Source organism: Astyanax mexicanus, chromosome 14 (assembly GCF_023375975.1).
Source record: "Astyanax mexicanus isolate ESR-SI-001 chromosome 14, AstMex3_surface, whole genome shotgun sequence".
NCBI lineage: Eukaryota > Metazoa > Chordata > Actinopteri > Characiformes > Acestrorhamphidae > Astyanax > Astyanax mexicanus.
The window spans coordinates 35,726,649-35,747,080 of NC_064421.1; the positions used below are offsets into that span (position 1 = coordinate 35,726,649).

Here is a 20,432-nt window from a genome sequence, read left to right on the forward strand (position 1 = left end):
CCCACTGTGCTATATGCACACTCTGAATAAGGCTATTAAACTGTCACTGGGGTAATACTCTAAAAAGGCTTTAACGTAAACACCTGTACCCTAAGGACCTTTGAGGGTATATTTGCATTGTTTGTACCCAGTGAAACAAATATATCCATACAGTAGGCAAGAAAGTGTCTTTTAGTAATATATTCATAACAAGAAAATACTAAGTAAAAAGTGTCTTAAAATAAATAGAGACATGTAATAAGGTGGTATTTTGAATTATCTAACTATCCTTTGGAGGTAACAGGGCCAGACAGAGTGTGAATAAAGAAAATGTATCATTTAGCCAATACAACGTGTGTTTCTAGGCCTATACAAATGTTATTATTAGTATTAGTATTATTAGTTATACAATTAGTATTTGTTAAATAATATATTACAGGAAATACGTAGAAATATGTAGGCTACATTAATATAGATGTAAAAAAATAATAACATTAATTGCTATTATGAAAAAAACATTAAGAGAATAAAACCACGACTGGGATTCGAACTAGGCTTCCATCCGGTGTTCTGTCGAGTTTTGCTACCCTGTCAAACCGTACTACCCTAGTGCATATTTAAATTTTAAATATAAAATTGCTAGAAAAAGCCCCATATTTAAATATGCTTTTGGTAGAATATTTGGAAAGCCTGAATCAAAATATCAGGAGACAGTTTAGGGTTATTAGGGGTGATTATAAACCTTATGTTTTTTATTATTGCTAACTTATTATTACTTTCATTATCATCAGCTGTCATTTACACATTTGTAATACTCATAAATAATGGCAAGGGGTTTCTGGTTGTTTAATGCACTCAAAAAGAACAGAATTACCAAAAAAAAACAATAAATAAATAAAAAATGTTTCCACGCATGGACACTGGTGTTAAGAAGCACATCTCGATGGGTTGCACAATTCGACAGAACACTGCGCGCTGCCCGTCGTAGGCGCTCTGCTGAACCACTGAGTAACACACATTTCTCAGGTCTCATTCAGAATGGTGATTATTTTATTAAAAAAATATTGCAATAGCAAATATGTGTATGTTTTTAAGTAACACTGTCTGTTACAATTAATAATTAATATATAGCAATTATTGTGTAAATCTTACTTGCAGTTCATTGTTATTTTATTAATAGTATTGTTGTCTGGTGTTGTGGTGATAATTACAATATAAATAGCCTAAATTAAACATTAGTAACATATTTTTTGCATAATATTTTAAAGATTGTGAGTTTTGCACGTTTTCTGCTGGGAAAGTCTGGCTGAACACATCTGGAAACACCTTAGTTAAGACCACGTTGGTTCAAACCAACATAGTTCAGACTTCTGTGGTACCAACAAAGTACGTTGGTTTCGGGAAACGGTCGTACTTCAGATGTTAGTTAGTTTAACGATGGATCGTACCACGTTAGTTCAATGCTAGGCTCCGTCGTTGTACGGGAAACGCACCCCCGTTCAGTCTGTTCAGAACAAACACAGCTGACCTTCATCGACACTGAACTGGAGTAAATCGATGGAATGAAGTATAGTGGGAAAAGCCTGACTCAAACCAGGACAAAACCTGCTTATATAACACACTATTCCATTTGAAGCTGTAATCAGGATTAGATTTGGGAACGCACTCGGCTTTTGACCACCCAAAACTGCATTCTTGACTTTTGCCCTCATAAATCTGTCCCTGCAAACGGGAGCAATCTGCGGCGTGAAACAATGTCATCATTAACCTATCTGCACTAAAACTAAACTAAAATAATATATTTTAAACTATTATACACCACTTATTATACATGATTTTAAAGTGAAGAGGGTTCTGTCTGAGGGTTTTTACTGTAGTAAGGCTGGCCTTTAAAATTTTCTAAAAGCTTACATATGCAAATTATTCCTCTAATCATTCAAATGTGTACTGTGGGCTTCACAACCAATTATAGACCTAGATGAGTTTTTTTTATAAGAAAAGGGTATTTATGTACATTTGTGTTCAAAATTGTTTAACCCACACTGCAGTAAAATGTTTTAGTAAGTTTAACATGTATCTTGTTTATAATTAGATCAAATAAGGACTTGTATAATAGACAAACGCAACTTTTTTTTTCTAACAATGTTCTTTTTGTAATTTCCTCGTTGACAATATTCAACCTGCTAGTTACAGTTGTGTTCAAAACAATGGCAGTGTGTTTAAAAACATTAGTTAAGTAGAAAATGTTTAAGTTTTTATTTCCATGGGAACATTGCATACTGTTTTCCAAATCAAAACATGTAAATGTATATAGTTTTTAACTACTTTACAGAAAAGAAAAAAAATTGGGCAGTGTCTGCATTTATCTTTACAAACTCAAAATATGTACCCTTTTTCAGGATTTAGCATTCCTAAATTTGATTAATTTCTAATTTTTAACCACAGATTTTTAGAACTGCTTCACATTTGTGTTGAATAGAGTCAACCAACTTCTGGCACCTGTGAACTAGTATTCCAGCCCAGAATGCTTTGACTACATCCCACAATTCATTTGCATTTCTTGGGTTACTGGTATGTTTAGGGTCGCTATCTGGTTGAAACATCCATTTCAAGGGCATTTTCTCTTCAGTAAACATGACATGTTCAAGTATTCTAATTAGGGGTGCGAATCTCTCAGTGTCTGGCGGTACAATTCGATTCCGATTTTTGGGGTCACAATTCAATTCAGAAACGATTTTCGATTCTGGAACGATTTTTCAATTCAAATGGCCTATAAATTTTGTTTAAATTATGTGAGAAGATAAAAAGATGAAAGGACAATTTAAACAACTAGAACATTTATTTAAAACAATAAACTTAGGTTCCTTGCTGTATTAAATCTTTTTGCTACATAGTGACAGTGCCACATTAATGAATGCCTAATGTCTAGCATAGTTAACTAATCCTGAATTCATTTCTAAAAGGAAGACATTGTTAAAACTGGAAAACACTCATCAATGTAACAGCCACAAGGTCAAGTGTGGAACGTTAGATAGGCTATAACTACGTAACAAGCAGAGAAAACACTTAAGTTACACTAGATTTTATCATGCACACCCCTCTGTTGCCTAATAGGGAGAGGCAGCCGCTGTAAACTGTAAACTGTACCGGGGAGCTTACCTACTGTCACGCGGAGCGTTTAATCTGCACCGGGGAGCTCACCTACTGTCGCGCGGAGCGTTTAATCTGCACCGGGGAGCTCACCTACTTTCGTGCGGAGCGTTTAATCTGCACCGGGGAGCTCACCTACTGTCGCGCGGAGCGTTTAATCTGCACCGGGGAGCTCACCTACTTTCGCGCGGAGCGTTTAATCTGCACCGGGGAGCTTACCTACTGTTGCGCGGAGCGTTTAATCTGCACCGGGGAGCTCACCTACTGTCGCGCGGAGCGTTTAAACTGTACCGAGGAGCTCACCTACTGTCGCGCGGAGCGTTTTAACTGTACCGGGGAGCTCACCTACTGTCGCGCGGAGCGTTTTAACTGTACCGGGGAGCTCACCTACTGTCGCGCGGAGCGTTTTAACTGTACCGGGGAGCTCACCTACTGTCGCGCGGAGCGTTGAAACTGTACCGGGGAGCTCACCTACTGTCGCGCGAAGCGTTTAAACTGTACCGCAGAGCTGACATACTGTTGCGCGGAGCGTTTTAACTGTACCGGGGAGCTCACCTACTGTCGCGCGGAGCGTTTAAACTGTACCGCGGAGCTGACATACTGTCGCGCGGAGCGTTTAAACTGTACCGCGGAGCTGACATACTGTCGCGCGGAGCGTTTAAACTGTACCGGGGAGCTGACATACTGTCGCGTGAAGCGTTTAAACTGTACCGGGGAGCTGACATACTGTCACGTGAAGCGTTTAAACTGTACCGGGGAGCTGACATACTGTCGCGCACAGCGACAGTAGCTTCACCCAAAAAAATATATTTTTTTGAAAATGAGAATTGATTTTTTCCTGCACCCCTAATTCTAATATATATGCAAACTGGTCCATGATCCATGGTATGTGGTAAATAGGCCCAGCACCAGTGAGAGAAACTGTCCTTAATATAATGCTGTCACCACCATGCTTCAGTGTCTTCAAAGTGTACTGTGGCTTGAATTCAGAGTTTGGGGATTGTTTGACAGACTGTCTGCAGCCCTTGGCAGTGGCAGTGGAGCCGATACGTTTCAATTCTAGTCAATGTGTGTGTTTCCACCGGTTTCGGCTGCAATGCGTTCCAGCTCCGTCACAGCTGCAGGGTTCTGGAGTCTTCGCCAAAAATACGGAGAGCTTTTATTTTTGCCAGGGCACAATGCATTACTTTGCACATGCGCAGTACATCATAATGGTCGGAGAAAGACTTGAAAAACAAAGAATGATTGAATTAATTACCGTATTATCACTGTCATTATTATTATTTAAATTATTTTAAATATTATCACTCAAAGGTATATATACAGGGGTTGGACAATAAAACTGATACACCTTTCATTTTAGGTTTCATGGCTGGTGGCCAATCTTCATTAATTGCACATTGCATCAGTAAGAGCAGAGTGTGAAGGTTCAATAAGCAGGGTAAGAGCACAGTTCTGCTTAAAATATTGCAATGCACACAACATTATGGGTGACATACCAGAGTTCAAAAGAGGACAAATTGTTGGTGCACGTCTTGCTGGTGCATCTGTGACCAAGACAGTGAGTCTTTGTGATGTGTCAAGAGCCGCGGTATCCAGGGTAATGTCAACATACCACCAAGAAGGAACAACCACATCCAACAGGATTAACTGTGGACGCTGTAAGAGAAAGCTGTCTGAAAGGGATGTTCAGATGCTAACCCGGATTGTATCCAAAAAACATAAAACCACGGCTGCTCAAATCACGTCAGAATTCAATGTGGACCCTCAACTTTCGCACCTCCACTATCCACCTTTCATTCCAGGTACTGGACATCAGTTGCAGACAGCATCCTATTTCTGCCACATCCAGGAAGCTTTTCCACTGTGCCTTTAGCTTCAAACTTGTGAATTATGCTACCAACTGTGTCTCTTGAAATGTTTAATATCTTTGCTATCTTTTTATATCCATATTCTTGTTTATGAAGAGCAATTACCTCCTCTCCAGACCTCTTTGACTATTCCCTATACTTAACCATGAAGTGTCTAGAAGAAGCTAAGTGTCTAAATCTGCTTAATTGCAGCTCATTGGTTGGTTGATTCTGTTCACATCTACAATGCCTGATTAAAACTTCTGTTTTTGAGAGTCTTTAAGGGGTTGAATAATTTTATGTCAGATTGTGAATAAGAAAAAAAAATATGTTACTTGCTAAAACACTTTACTGCTGTGGGGTGAATTATTTTGAGCACAATTGTTTTCCCAATGTATAGTAAAATATAACAAACACTACATGAACAAAGGTAAAGGGGCACCATTCACTGTTTTTTTTTTCTGAAGGAGGCGACAAGATATGTATTAGTAAGGTCAAGATGTTGAATGATCACTACCTCACCTCATGCCCAACACCAGTGAACAGTTCCATTGTTCCACAACTTAATGCTGGGGATCTTTTTAGAATACATTCCTATTGTGTTTGTGCATTTGCACATCTGTGTCAACAAGGGACACAACTTCTAGTAGGATACTGCATTCCTTTGGTTCAAGAGATGTCCACAAACATTTGGACATATAGCATAAATCACACAAAGGGGCTTGATTTGGAATCCAGTCTCAACAATTATGCCAATCTGTTTACAGTAGTAGACCTTACATGTGCAGACAGACAGACAGACAGATACTTTATTGATCCCCGAGGGGAAATTCTAGCAGAAATTATATCAAACTCCTACATACAGTGAGAACGCAAATCAGGCAGTGTATTCATAATCAATTTTAAAACACTGGTTGCATTCTTCTATTTTATTGTATCAAACAAAAAAGTTTATTTTCCTTTTCTGAGCATATAGTGGATTTCATTAGTGCTATAAGAACACTAAATAACCTTTTCATTTGTTCTTGTTTAATTGGATGACGTGCAGGCAATTTTAAATAAATATTACTGCACTCAGTACAAAAAATTAAAAACAGTATTTGTCATTTTATATTTTTTATTGTAATTATTGTAATACTAACGGCAATTAGTATTCTCTCCATATTGTGCATTGTCCATCTCAAACCATCCTGATTATAACTTTCAAGTATGGCTGTTTCTCCCTGCATTCTCAATCTGATGACATTTTTCTGTTATTAAATTTCTGGAATCTTAAAATGGAAAGCAATTTCACACACTCACAGATCAAATATGATGCCTATACCTCACACACTCATTCACACAGAAATACAGACTCACCCTTTCCACACACACTTAAACATTCACAAATCAATCTTCTCCACAGTCCCCGGTGCACTCTGTGTTAGCTCTGCCTGGTAAATGTGTGTGTGATGCTGGTGTTTCTGTGTACACAGACTCTAGCAGCTCCTCTGGGTCTGCATGTCCTGCTGAGGCTGTAACTGGACCTCGATCTGGCTGTAGAGCCTGCTGACCCTCCTCGACATGTGCCAACCTCTCCAGCTCCGCCTGCCTTCTGCCCCTCCGCTTGCCCAAGATTTTGACGTAGTTGGCCGGGACGAGTCCCGTGGTCTGTCCGTCTACACTGGCCATTAGCCAGCCTCGCACCCTCGGCTGTTGCTCTGGAGACAAGTGAAGCAAAGGGTGAGAAGTCTCTTTCAGACAGTTTTTAGTGCTGATGGGCAGTGATTTTCAATTATTTACACATATATACAGAAGCTTGAAAAAATATTTGATCCTTAAATATTTTTGTTTTTGCTTTTTTTGTCATACTGAAATTTTAAAAACAAACTATAATAAGCAGACAAAAATAACCTATGTAAATATAAAAAGCAAATAATAATTTTATTTATTAAAGGAAAAAAAAAATCCAAACCAACCTAGACCTCTGTGAAAAACTTGCCCCTCCCCCTCCTCCCTAAATCAATCAATTTTTTTTCCACTCAGGAATACATTGAGGGTGACCTTCATTAGCATTTTTATTAGCATTTAAAACCAACTTGAGTTTATATATAGAGCAGTCTGTAGAGTGTTAAAAGAGCGTTGAGTTTTTCTAATGCAGCGTGTGCAGAATCTGCTGAGCAGTAGAGGACTGCTCTACTAAGTCATCTGCATAAAGGTGTAATTTGCAGTCTAAGGTAGAGGCAGCAAGCTCATTGGTTAAAAATATTAAATAATACTGGACCCAGGTTTGAGCCCTGTTGGACTCCTTTTGTTATGAGCTGTAGGTCTGATTTATGGTTACTAATACACACATATCGATTCCTGCCAGATAAGTAATCCTGGGCCCAAAGGGTTGCATTATTGCTAAAACCAATCTTATGTACGGAACCTAGTAGTAGATCCTGATCAACAGTATCAAAGGCTTTTGTGAGATCAATAAAAATGGCATCACAGTACTTCTTTCTGTCTAGGGCCACGTATACAACCCCTGGCAAGAATTATGGAATCACCAGCCTCGGAGGATGTTTATTAAGTTGTTTAATTTTGTAGAAAAAAGCAGATCACAGAAATGACACAAAATTAAAGTCATTTCAAATGGCAACATTCTGGCTTTAAGAAACACTATAAAAATCTGTGGCGGTGCAGCAAAATACTAGGGATGTGTTGGAGTGTTCTTTTGTTAGTTTATTTTTCATAATTCCATTTTTTTTCCTCAGAATTGAGTGATTTCATATTTTATTGCCTCTGCTTGGTCTAAATAATTAACCCTTACTGACAGTAAAAAAAAAAATCTGGATTTCTTCTAGCATTTCTTAAAGCCAGAACTTTGCCATTTGAAATGACTTTAGTTTTGTGTCATTTCTGTGATCTGCTTTTTTTCTATAAAATTAAACAACTGAATGAACATCCTCCAAGGCCTGCGATTCCATCATTTTTGCCAGGGGTTGTAGATCATTTAAAACTAGAGTGGGGTCAGAGACGGTGCAATGTCTTTCTTTAATTTCAGATTGATTGTTATACAGGATAGAGTTTTCATAAAGAAAATACTTGAGCTGGTTATTCATTAGGGATTTAAACATTTTGGATGAAGAAGACAGTTTTAAGATTGGTCTGTAATTATTTAGATCTGCTGCATCTCCTTCTTTATGTAGAGGAATAACATGAGCTGTTTTCCAGATACTGTAAATTCTGCAAGATAAAAACAGAAAGATTAAAAATGTATGTAATATATTCTAAAATAACTGGGGTTGTGAGACGCAGAAGGTAGGGGTCCAGACCGTCCTCACCAATTGTTTTCTGAGGATTAATAGAAGAAAGGGCGTTGGCCACTATGTATGTGGAGCAGGTCTGTAGGATGAAGATATCGATTTTCTGGAAAGGCAGTAGTAGTAATGATAGGCTGATTTACATGCAGGTTTGAGTCAGTGTTTTTAAATATCTGACCAGCTGCAGCAAAGTGTACATTAAAAGCTTGGCACAGTTCTTGCTGTTCAGAAATCAAATTATTATTAACTAGAATTTTAGTTGAGATTTGTTGGGAGTTGTTTTTGAGGGAATTTACTGCTTTTCAGAAATCTTGTGGATTAGAGGAGTTTATTTATTTCTTGCTTTTTTTTTTTTTTACTGTAGCAGTGAGAAATTTTCTCCCATAAACCAGGAGCTAGATCTGTCTCTTATTCACACTTTTTTGTGTGGAGCATGTTTATTTGCCACTGAAAAGAATGATTTCCTGAAAATGTTCTAGTGCAACATCCACATCAGTACTGTTAAAAGTTAAGTGAATTTTGCTCACTGCTATCGAGATTAGCCTGAGCAGCTGAACTTTTTAATTGGTTCATTTTATCTTTATGCAGTAGGCTTATAATTAAAATCATTAAAATTATTATAATTAAAATCATTAAAAAGGCCTATGGTGGATTTAATAAGATGACAATTGAAATGGAGAAAGACCTATGTAAATTAAGTTATTTGTATTAATAAAACTGTTCAAATGATTTGTATTTTTCTTTTTGTGATTATGGAAAATGCTGGTCCTAGAATTACGCACGGTGACTACTGGTAAAATTAAATGAGTATTTTCATTTTAGTCATAAGTTAAAAACCTTATGCTTGTTTTAGGCCATTCAGAGGTGGATGCGTTTGTGTGCTTTGGATCATTGTCCTGCTGCAGAACCAAAGTACGCGTGAGCTTTAGATCACAAACAGATGACCGGAGATTCTCCTTCAGGATTGTCTGGTGAACAGCAGAATTCCTGGTTCCATCAATCACAGCATGTTATTCAAACCCTGAAGCAGCAAAGCAGCCCCACACCAGCACACTACCACCACCATGTTATTACGTTCAGAATGATGGTCTTTTTGTGAAAATGTGTGTTCATTTTACGTCAGATGTAATGGGACACACCTTTTGTCACATCAGTCCTAAGAATATTTGCGCAAAGTTCAGATGTCAGATGTTTTTTGGAAAATGGAAAATGGACCGTTGTGTTCATTTTGTTCAGTAGTGTTTTTTTGCTTTGGAAATCTCCCATGGAGAATATTTTTACCCAGTCTCTTTATTATTATTGAATCATTAACACTGACCTTAACTGAGGCAAGTGTGGCCTGCAGTCCTTTAAATGGTGTTCTGGTTTCTTTTGTGACCTTCTGGATGAGTTTTCCATGCCCTTTTAGAATATTTTCAGTTGGACAGGTTCACCAAATGTTTCCATTTGTGAATAATAGCTCTCATTGTGGCCTGTTGTGAGTTCCAAAGCCTTACTTTATAACCTTTTCCAGACTGATAGAAGATCAGTGACTTAGTTTTCTCATTTGTTTTTGAATTTCTTCAGATCGGGCATAATTTGTTGCTTTTTGAGATCTTTTAGCTGCTTCATGTTGTTAGACAGGTTCTATTTAAGTGATTTCTTGATTATACAGGTCTGGCAGTAACCAGTCCTGGTTGTGGATAGTAGTGAAATTGAACTCAGTTTTACAAAAAGTGAGATTAATCACAGTTAATTTATGGGGGGGGGGTCTTTTGTCTTTTGTAAAGAGACTATCTATCTATCTATCTATCTAGATAGTTTTTCTCTCTTAATAAGTAAAATCATAATTTAAAAAGTTAATTTTATATTTACTCAGGTTATATTTGACTTATATTAAAGTTTGTTTGGTAACCGGAAAAATTTAAGTACGACAAAAATGCAAAAATACATAAAATCGGTAGGAGGCCAAATACTTTTTTACACCACTGTATCTCTACACTACACAAAAATTATTTGGCCTCCTACCGTTTATTTATTTTTTTTGCATTTTTGTCGTACTTTTGTGGATTTAAAAAATCAATCCTTTCATTTAAATCAATCTTCATTTCAATGATCCGATATCGATTCATATAAACCTGAATCGATCTTTGAATGGAGAGCAGGTCTGGAGGGTGAAGATATCGATTTTCTAGGAAGCAGTAGTAGTAATGATAAGCTGATTTACAGGCAGGTTTGAGTCAGTGTTTTTAAATATCTGAAGAATCGATCTGTTTTTAAGAATCAATCTTTAGAAATAGCCCATTTTCCCCGTTTATCTCACAAGACCATTCTCGCGAGCACCGTCCTCTGGCTGGGGTGAGTTCACTCAAATGATTCATTCATTCAAACGAATCGTTCGCGAACGACACAACACCAGTGAGCTGGAGCAGAGGAGTTTCTGTAAAAATGTAAAAAAAATTCTTCGGAATTTCCACTCAGAGCTGCCTGTGTTTATCAAACTAGTACATTTAACACTGTTTTAAGATCTGACCGGCTGTATCCACCGTTAGCTTAGCGGGTTAGCCAAATCACCGGTTAAACTAATCCCTTTTTAGCCTGGTTTACTAGCCCCCCGCCCGTGCGATTCACTATCCCCGCCCCCTGCCAGTTTTGTCCCCAGGAATGAACATGATTACTGGCTGAGGAAGAGACTCTTATAACGGGAGAGCTGAACTTCAGTCAGACCAGCTGCTTTTTCCTTTAAATTTAATTACGTTTTCTCTTATTACAATATTCAATTTGCTTGTTGTGTTTTTATTATATTGTGCTAATTATAATATCACATCTGAACTCATGGGTCTGGGTAAATTTCAAACTTCTATTTGCAAATAATTATGAAGTTTTTAAAGCAATGTTATGTTGTGATTTTATGTAATTAAAAAAAGGGAGTGCGTACAATCATACAGCGTTGTTGAAAACGATGGCTTCCAAAGCCTCATTAATGTTCTGAATCATATTTTACCTACATGTAAATATTTGAGTAAAGTGGTCATTCCAAACCTGTATAAAGATGTGAACAACAGTGTAGCAATTAAGTAAGCTACATTAAACAATATTAAAAGAAGAATGTAACTGTTGTGTTAAGTCTATATAATATAAACACTAATATTTGAATAGTGAAAGTTTGAGTTCTCCTTGTATACTTTTCATATTTAAACTACAGTTTTTATTGTAACTGAAACTTACCTAAAAAAATTGATTTCGAATCGAATCGGGACCTTGGGAATCAGAATCGAATCGATCTGGGAAATCCGTGACGATACCCAACCCTACTACTGAAATTTGTTTATTTTGGTGAGTAAAGTGCTTCTGTTCATTTACAGTCAATTCAGATTCCCAGTGTTTGCTTAGAGGTGTAAATCTGGATCGACCATGGAGCTAAAAGACTAATAGCGCTCGAAATCACACACCCTCAAAAAACACTGAACGGTCCAAATCAAGATTTCAAGCAACTCACTATTTAAATATGAATACAATACTGTCTTTATTATTTTGACAAATTTCAAATAAATCTATTAGTTAAGATTATATTTATTAAAATAAAATAAAATAAATTATCAAGTAGAATATTAACATATATCACAGATATCATTGAAAAAATAATTAAACACAATAATACCATTGGAAATATTTAAACAATCATACAAACGATCAGAAACAATCTTAAATATTTTAAAATAACTTACTCCTATCATCTTGACTATTTAAAGAGAATAAAGGTAAAGGTAAATGCTTAATTATGTTTACCCTTAGGAGCCAAATTGAGCATATCTCCAGTCTGGATGGAGATCTCCTCCTCAGAAGCAGCAGTGAAATCATACTCTGCTCGAGCCACCACATGGTCATCTTCACCGTTTGCCCAGTTAGTGCCTGGACACAGAAACAGTCAGTCAAACAATTAAAACATCTACAAATATTACTAATCGTTATTATGAGCAATAATTATGCTCTATACTATACCGCTATCCTCTGTGCCCTCCTCAGAGCGTAGCAGCTTCCAGATCAGGTACGGGCCTCCGAAAACCACAGCTAAGAACAGGAAAATGGGCCATGACTTCACAGTGTTTGCTTTGGAATCGTCCAGCCCTGGTCCTCTGGTCCCAGCAGCCAGCACGAGGTTGTCCGCCCACAGGTCCTCTGCCTCCAGGTCAGGCCGCAATCCCAGAATCCTCTGCATGCGACGATAGAGGTAGCGCAGTGTGCGCACCAGGGCGAAGGCCGAGAGCACTTTGGTGAAGTGGACACGCAGGCGGGAGAAGTGGTTGGCCACGTCCAGCACGGCGCGGAAGCTGTTGTAGACAGCCGAGAAGGTAGCATCCAGCATCATGCTGACTGAAGAGAAGGTGTGCACGATGCTTTCGATGGACTGGAAAGCACCTCGGCTGCTTTCCTCCGCCTGCTGGACGAAGCGACTGGGTGGAACGTCCTCCATACGGAAACGGCTGTAGCCCAAACCGCCCCCGAGGCCATACCCTCCATAACTGTAGGGGCTGTAGCCTCCGCCATAGCCATACGGACTATAAGAAGAGGGGAAGGAGTTGTAGGCCGGACGGTAGGTCTGCTGGACAGGCCGAGGTGGGACTGGTGGAGCCATACGTGTTAAAACTGGCGGACCTGATGCTGGAGGTCCATTCACTCCTGCACCAATAAAGTCACTACTCCTGAAAGTTGTGAAAGGATATATGATTCTCAGAATATAAATATAGCAAAATTGTAAAACGTTGGTATTATACATAGCTAAGATGTAATTTCCTACTCATTAATAGTAAGCTTTGGTGTCAAATGCATTGAAAAAGTATTAGCCTCCATACAGACTTCTTTTGCACATTTTCATTTTTTATTATGATTATTTTATTTATTTTATTTTTTTTACATTTTTCAGATTGTCAAATGACCTTTAATATCAGACAATGATAATCTGTGTAAATACAAAAAGCAGTTTCATGATTACGCCTAAACCTGTAGAATCAAAAAACCACCTACATAGAATCTTTATGAAAACATGAAGCAGCTAAAATATCTCAAAAAGCAGCCCATTATACCCCAATCTGAAGAAATTTAAGGGACAGAAAAGAAAACAAGTCATTGATTCTCTATCAGTCTGGAAAAGGTTCCAAAGTTATGTCTAAGGCTTTGAGAGTCCAGAGGACCACAGTGAGAGCAAATATTCACAAATGGTCTGGAGATGCTTTGCTGCTTAATTTAGGACCTGGACAACTTGCTCTTGGTGTAACCATGAATTCTAAAATTCTGAAAGTGAATATCCGTCCAACAGTTTTTGAACTTGGGCTCTGCAGCAGGACAATGATCCGAAGCACACCAGCAAGTCTGAATGGCACAAAAAAAAAAAATTAAGGTTTTGGAGTGGACAAGCCAAAGTGCGATTGCGAAGCTATGGCATGGTCTTAAACAGGCTGTTAATGCTCGAAAACCCTCCAATGTGGCTGAATTATTACAGTTCTCAAAGAAGAGTGAGCAAAAATTCCTCCGCAAACAAGTGAAAGACTCATTACCAGTTGCTGCAAACACTTGATTGCAGGTGTTGCCGTCATGAGTGACACAGTCAAGTTATTAGTTTTAGGGGGCAAATACACAGGCCAGGTTGTTTTAAATAGATTTTTTATATTAACAAATACAATTATTATATAAACAAAACTTCTCAAGTTATCTTTGTCTGATATCAAAATTTTTGTAAATCTGAAAAATATATGATTATTTTAGTCCCATCCGGGCGCACATCTCTGAGTTCCGTCACCTCACGTTTAATAAAATTAAACGTGAGGTGACGGAATTAATTAACTATTTGTCCACTGCCGTGCACTGTAATTACACTTTGCACATTTCTTTATTTGAAAGCCAGACAAATTTGGATCATCAAGTTTTTGAGCCATATTTAGTTGATGATAATGTTTATAATCTTTATAATCTTTACTGGTTTATAATCTTTAAAGGAATTTTTTGTACCTCAATGTAAGGTACAGCCCCAGCGACAAGCTTTGTACCCTTTTAAGTACTTATATTTCTTAGAGTGCACATTATCAGTCAGTGTGTGCCATATTTGAATCCTTACCTATTACAAAACGGGTAGTATTGTAATACTACCATGCACAAAGTACTCTGCAAAGCATGCACAGTAGAAAAAAAGTGTAATTTATTTGAAAAAAAAAAATGACAGAAAAAAACACAAAAACAATATATATATATCTCGAGTATTTATTTATTTAAATAAAAAAACTCAGCGCGCGGTAATTCATGCTTTTAATGTGACAACGCGCTCAGCGTTACGTCACCCGCACAAAGGTTTTTGGTTGAGAGGAGGGTATTTTGAAGCGCCGAGGGAAAAGAGCGACATCTTACGAGGAAAAAGTGTAATAATAATGGAGCTTTTTAGAATGAACAGCGTACATTCGCTCTTGCCTCCCACAACAGCACGGTTTAATGCTGCGTCTCAGCCGAGGACACGTTAGCGGTGGAGCCGAGAGAAGGTTAATATAACTTATTAACAAATCAATGCGATTAATATTAATGTACCTTAATAACATAATGACAGTGCTGTGGAGCGCTGACTATTAGTAATACTGTCTGATGTGTTATTAGTTTTATTAAAACAGACAATTCTGGACTTAATACAGGCTTTATGTAAGTGAACACAGCGCTGTGGAGTTTATAAACAAATACATGTCACCGTCCTGGTGAGAGGAACTGCAACATCTCTGCTGTTCAGAAGCTAAGATGCACAACATAATGCAAATTTTTATGTCTTTTTTATTGATTAATTCACTATAGTTTTGATACTTACAAGAAATCCTTGTTGAAAATAATTTCACTTAATGTATTAAAGCACTAATTATTACATTATTATTTATTTATTTATTTCTATTTGTGTTTGCAGTTTGGAAATGTGTGTTGTGAATTTAAAATATAACTTATCTAAAAAAGCAAATCAATTGGTTATTCATTATTAAGTGAAATGGCTTGTTTTTTTGTGTATTTTTAATTACTCTTTAAGCAAACAAATATGTTTCATCCGATTACTCGATTAATCGAATCGATTTTTCAGTAGAGTACTCGATTACTAAAATAATCGATAGCTGCAGCCCTATATATAGGGTTAAATGGGCTGATTTGTGCCAGTAGGGAAGTTGTGCCACCCCCTGTTTCTAGAGAACCACAGAAGAAATTGGTGATGTGACCACACATTTTTGAAAAGTCAACCATTTTGATTGTTGTGTCTCAACAGTTACAGACAAGTTTGAAAACATTTCACAAGTTTTAGTGCTTTGGTAAGCTACACTATGAGTCTATACAGCTAGCATGTTTGCCCAAAACTATTGGATGATGGATTTTTTCCCCAAAATAGTGGGGTTGGGGTAATTTGTGCCAGTACAGTACATTGTAATCTTACATTTTATCACTAAATCTATGTGACATTCTTAATTTTAGACCAACAATTTTGAGTATGCACAAAGAAATAACATTAATTTCCCTGCCAGCTGGATCAGAGAGGAAAAAGCAGGTTGGGTTAAATGTGCATTATTTGGGAAAAAGTAACAGGGAGCATTAATAATTATTTTCTCCAGGAACTCCTCATTATCAGTTACCACACTGCAGATTGCAAAACCTCACAGAGAAGCAAAATTGGGTACTTTGTGACTTTATATAGGTGAATTTATATATATATATATATATATATAAATAAAATCTACAAATGTACAAATTTATCTGCAAAGCATGTAGCATGCATTGTGTGTTTTTTTTGTCAATTCTTTTTTCTATTGTACATGCTTTGCAGATAAATTTGTGCATGTGTAGATTGTTTCACAGTTACAGTGCCTTGCGAAAGTATTCAGCCCCCATGTACTTTTCAACCTTTTGCCAAATTTCAGGCTTCAAACAAAGATCTAAAACTGAAAAAACTGAAAAGTGGGGCGTGCTATATTTTTCTACCCTCTTGCATTAATACTTTGATCACCACCTTTTGCTTTGATTACAGCTGCAAGTCGCTTGGGGTTTTGCGCATCGAGAGACTGAAATTTTTGCTGGAGCTCAGTGAGGTTGGATAGAGAGCGTTTGTTTTTGAACAGCATTTTTTTTTAGCTCTTTCCACAGGTTCTAGATTGAATTCAGGTTTGGACTTTTACTTGACCATTCTAACACCTGGACACATTTATGTGTGAAGCATTTCATTGTAGAATTTGTTTTATGTTTTGGATCATTGTCTTGTTGGAAGACAAATCTCTGTCCGAGTCTCAGGTCTTTTGCAGACTCCAACAGGTTTTCTTCCAGAATGCTCCTGTATTTGGCTTCATCCATCTTCCCATCAATTTTAACCATCTTCTATGTCCCTGCTAAAGTTGCATTTTGGCCAAAAGGTTCAATTTTGGTTTCATCTGACTGAGCACCTTCTTCCACATGTTTGGTGTCTCCGAGGTGGCTTGTGGCATACTTTAAAATGAGACTTTTTATGGATATCTTAGAGAAATTACTTTCTTCTTGCTACTCTTCCATAAAGGCCAGATTTATGCAGTATACAACTGATTGTTGTCCTACAGACAGAGTCTCCCACCTCAGCTGTAGATCTCTGCAGTTCATCCAGAGTGATCATGGGCCTCTTGGCTGCATCTCTGATCAGTCTTCTCCTTGTTTGAGCTGAAAGTTTAGAGGGATGGCCGGGTCTTGGTGGATTTGCTGTGGTCTGATACTCCTTCCATTTCAATATGATCAGTTGCACAGTGTTCCTTGATATGTTTAAAGCTTGGGAACTCTTTTTGTATTTAAATCCTGCTTTAAACCTGTCCACAACAGTATCTCGGACCTGTCTGGTTTGTTTCTTGGTCTTGGAGTTTGCTGCACTGAAAGTAAAGGGGCCGAATAATATTGCCCCACTTTTCAGTTATTTATGTCAATTTTTTTTTTAAATATCCAGTAAATTTCATTCCACTCCACGATTGTGTCCCACTTGTTGTTGTCAGAAATAAATATTACAATGATATATATTGCAATTTATACTAAAATCTTCAGTTATCAAAACTTGATGCATCATTCCTTGATTCAATAACAGTACAATTATAACAAATTTCCTATATTCAGATGGTAAAAGAAAAACAATACTACCAGTTTTGTAATAGGAAAGGATTTAAATATGGCACACACTTGCATGAAATATTGTTATATAGAGGTGAGAAATAAGCATGCATAATAACAGACTGATAATGTGGAGTAAGAGCAACTAGAAATATGTAGAACATGCCATTTATTCTACTTCAATATTGTATTGTAAGTGCTAAGTTCAGAGAGTTATAATAAAATGGTAGAATAATATTTCTAGTACTTCGGGCTTTTCACAGTATACTAGTTCTATTTTCAGAATTTGATGTCAAATTCAACAGACTATTTGATAATCTGGAGTTAGGGCAACTGGAAATATGCAGAACAGGCTATTTATTCTCCTTTAATCATCTTAAATGCCAAGTTCAGAGGGTCATAATAACAAAATGGTACAGTAATTTTTGTATTTCTATTGAATATTCACAGTATACTAGTTCTATTTTCATACTTTGGTGTCAAATTCAACAGACTATTTGAAAATATGGAGTTAGGGCAACAGGAATCATGCAGAACAGGCCATTTTTTCTCCTTTGATCTTCTCAAATGCTAAGTTAAGAGGGTCATAATAAAAAAGGAACAGTAATATCCGTAGGTCTTTAGACTATTCACAGTATACTAGTTCTATTTTCAAATTCAACAGACTATTTGATAATCTGGATTTAGGGCAACTAGAAATACCCAGAACAGGCAATGTATTCTCAATGTATATGCCCTAAATACCAAACTCGTTTTGCTTGGCTCAATCCTGCTCTCTACTGGCGAATCATTGGTATTTCGACTTTTTAAGGTGGACCGGAAAATCCGAATAAGACATTGGCGAATAAGACGCTACCTATAAGATGTGATTTATATTTGTTATGTATGCTATGTCGGACGGACATTTTGCTATTGCGATAGCAGTTAATGAGATTCAAATATAACAAAAACTTAGGTTAGTTAAGTTAGCTTAAATACTAGTCATAAAGTTTATTCCACCGACAGCTGTAGGTCACCAAACCAGTCAAGACACGTTATAGTTAAAACATGAGTCTGGACACTCTGACACGCAGTTAGGGTCTGTCGATGGACTAGATGTGTATTAAATAATATCAGACGTTTATTATCGGGATTAAAATATGACGTGCTTTGAACTTTCAGTTGCGTAAGAACGCGGTTAGTTTAGCTTAGCTTAGTGTAGCAATCAAGCTAACACACAACAACACAGGGCCTGTCACCTTGCTACAGGGCCAGTTCACACATACGCCTGTTTTTTTTTTCTGTTTTCTGAAAGAAAAGCAGGATTTGGAGAGAACCGTGTTACTGACCGGTAGTTTACTGGGGATGGCATCGCCCCGGGAATTCGTCTCTCCCAGGGTTTTGGAGGCGGCTGAGACATTATTCAGAGGTAACCAACCGACATCCACCCACTGCTGCGCTACTGCTTTCATATGCGTCTGGACTTTACCGTAATTACGGCTGCATAAACTCATATTTCTATTCCGCTAACGCCGTAAATATTCGTGTACTTGTTCCTATAAAAACTTGATTTTACCCCCCTTGAAGGTAACCGCATAAATGAAGGCTTAAGCTTATATATGTAAGACATTTAAGACATTTTATTACTGTAAATATATATTTTATATATTTTTTAATTATTATTTAGAATGCATTAGTTTAAAAATACATTATTTCTATTTTTATTATTATTATTATTATTATTATTATTATTACTACTATTATATTTCTTTATTTTTAACTTGTTCTTCATATGTTTTAAAAATATGTTCTATTTTGTATTTAGCTAGTTATTGATATCGATGCATGTAATATTATTATGCATTGTAAAGATGCTATTTTACTACTACTGCTGCTACTACTATTACTACTATGATACCTATAACAGTTAACTATTTTTTTTTAGCAAATTAGTTTTTTTTTATTATTATCTGTAAATTAGTACTTTATTTTTATTTTTAATCTGGTGTTGCTGCTTCCACTGCTGTCTGTTTGCTGTTGTAATAAGTGAGCTATCCTCTGTGAATACTACTGTGATCTAATTTTCTGACTATCTATATGTCCATGTGTATGGATTGGTTTAACGGACAGGGATAAAGCATAGTACTAGACTATGCAACAGTGTGAAAGGAGTGTCCACATTAAAAGAGATATGTAGTCCACAACTAGGCCTCTACTCTGTCTGGGAAACCAACTATGTCTCTATTATAAAAAGGTGCTAATGGATGGATGGATGGATGGATGGATGGAAAGAAAGAAAGATACTTTATTTATCCCGAAGGAAATTTAGGAATAATAATAACATTAATAATATCTTGCGAGATATTAATAATATCTTCGTTTCATTGTATTATTATTATTATTATTAGTAGTAGTAGTAGTAGTAGTATTATTAGTATTATTATAATTATTAGCAGTAGTAGTTTAAGCAGTGATGGCAGTGTTAGCCTTATTTTAACATACATCACTACAGGACAATAGGAGACAATATTATACCCCTGTTTTCATCACTAGGTGGAACTATTGTGTAACACTCTTTGTTGCTTGACATCTTTTGATTCCATTTTTAATGGGGAAGACTGAAAACTGTTTGACTTATCTGAGTCAAAGAGTCAAAGCTTTATGATATTTTATCTGTGCTTAATAAAGATAACAGCCTTGAGCCAATACAATTCTTTATTGTGTGATTCATCTCCCTGGTTATCTCCATCACTATTTTACACTGTTAATAAGCTCAAAGTATCTCGACACTTCATCTGTAAAATTCTAAGGGCCCTGACTTTGAAAATGAGGCACTGAGAAATTTGAAGGTTCACAGGTAGTATAATAAAAACTTTTTATACACTGTGCACTTTCAAAGTTCTTAGTGCCTCATTTAAATGTCAGGGCTCTTAGAATTCAACAAATAAAGTCTGGAGATACTTTGAGCTTGTTAAAAGGGTAAAAATTGTTCATTCGTTGCTATTGCTAGTATTGTAAGCCTGTTGGAATTATCGGCTAAAAAGCTCTGTAGTTCAGAATGCTGGGCTATTCAACAAAGGTT

General features: G+C 36.8%; 1 protein-coding gene across 1 annotated transcript; it reads right to left on the minus strand.

Annotated features, from left to right (window-relative positions):
• Positions 1–5,774: 5,774 nt before the first annotated feature.
• On the minus strand, positions 5,775–18,845 carry pex13 (peroxisomal biogenesis factor 13). Its single transcript, XM_007242500.3, has 4 exons — positions 18,700–18,845; positions 12,248–12,948; positions 12,035–12,157; positions 5,775–6,679 (listed from the first exon to the last, which is right to left on the minus strand). Exons 1-4 carry the CDS (start codon positions 18,768–18,770, stop codon positions 6,369–6,371), a joined length of 1,206 nt encoding a protein of 401 aa, XP_007242562.3. The 5' UTR covers positions 18,771–18,845; the 3' UTR covers positions 5,775–6,368.
• Between the last annotated feature and the right edge of the window lie 1,587 nt (positions 18,846–20,432).

What these genes read in the sequence shown, in the direction of transcription:
- pex13 (XM_007242500.3), bottom strand. Translation starts at nt 18,770, where the DNA reads ATGTCTCAGCCGCCTCCAAAACCCTGGGAGAGACGAATTCCCGGGGCG. An exon ending in CCATCCCCAGTAAACTACCG is followed by an intron (nt 12,949 to 18,699) that starts GTCAGTAACACG and finishes CACAACTTTCAG; the next exon opens with GAGTAGTGACTTTATTGGTG. An exon ending in GGAGGGCACAGAGGATAGCG is followed by an intron (nt 12,158 to 12,247) that starts GTATAGTATAGA and finishes TTCTGTGTCCAG; the next exon opens with GCACTAACTGGGCAAACGGT.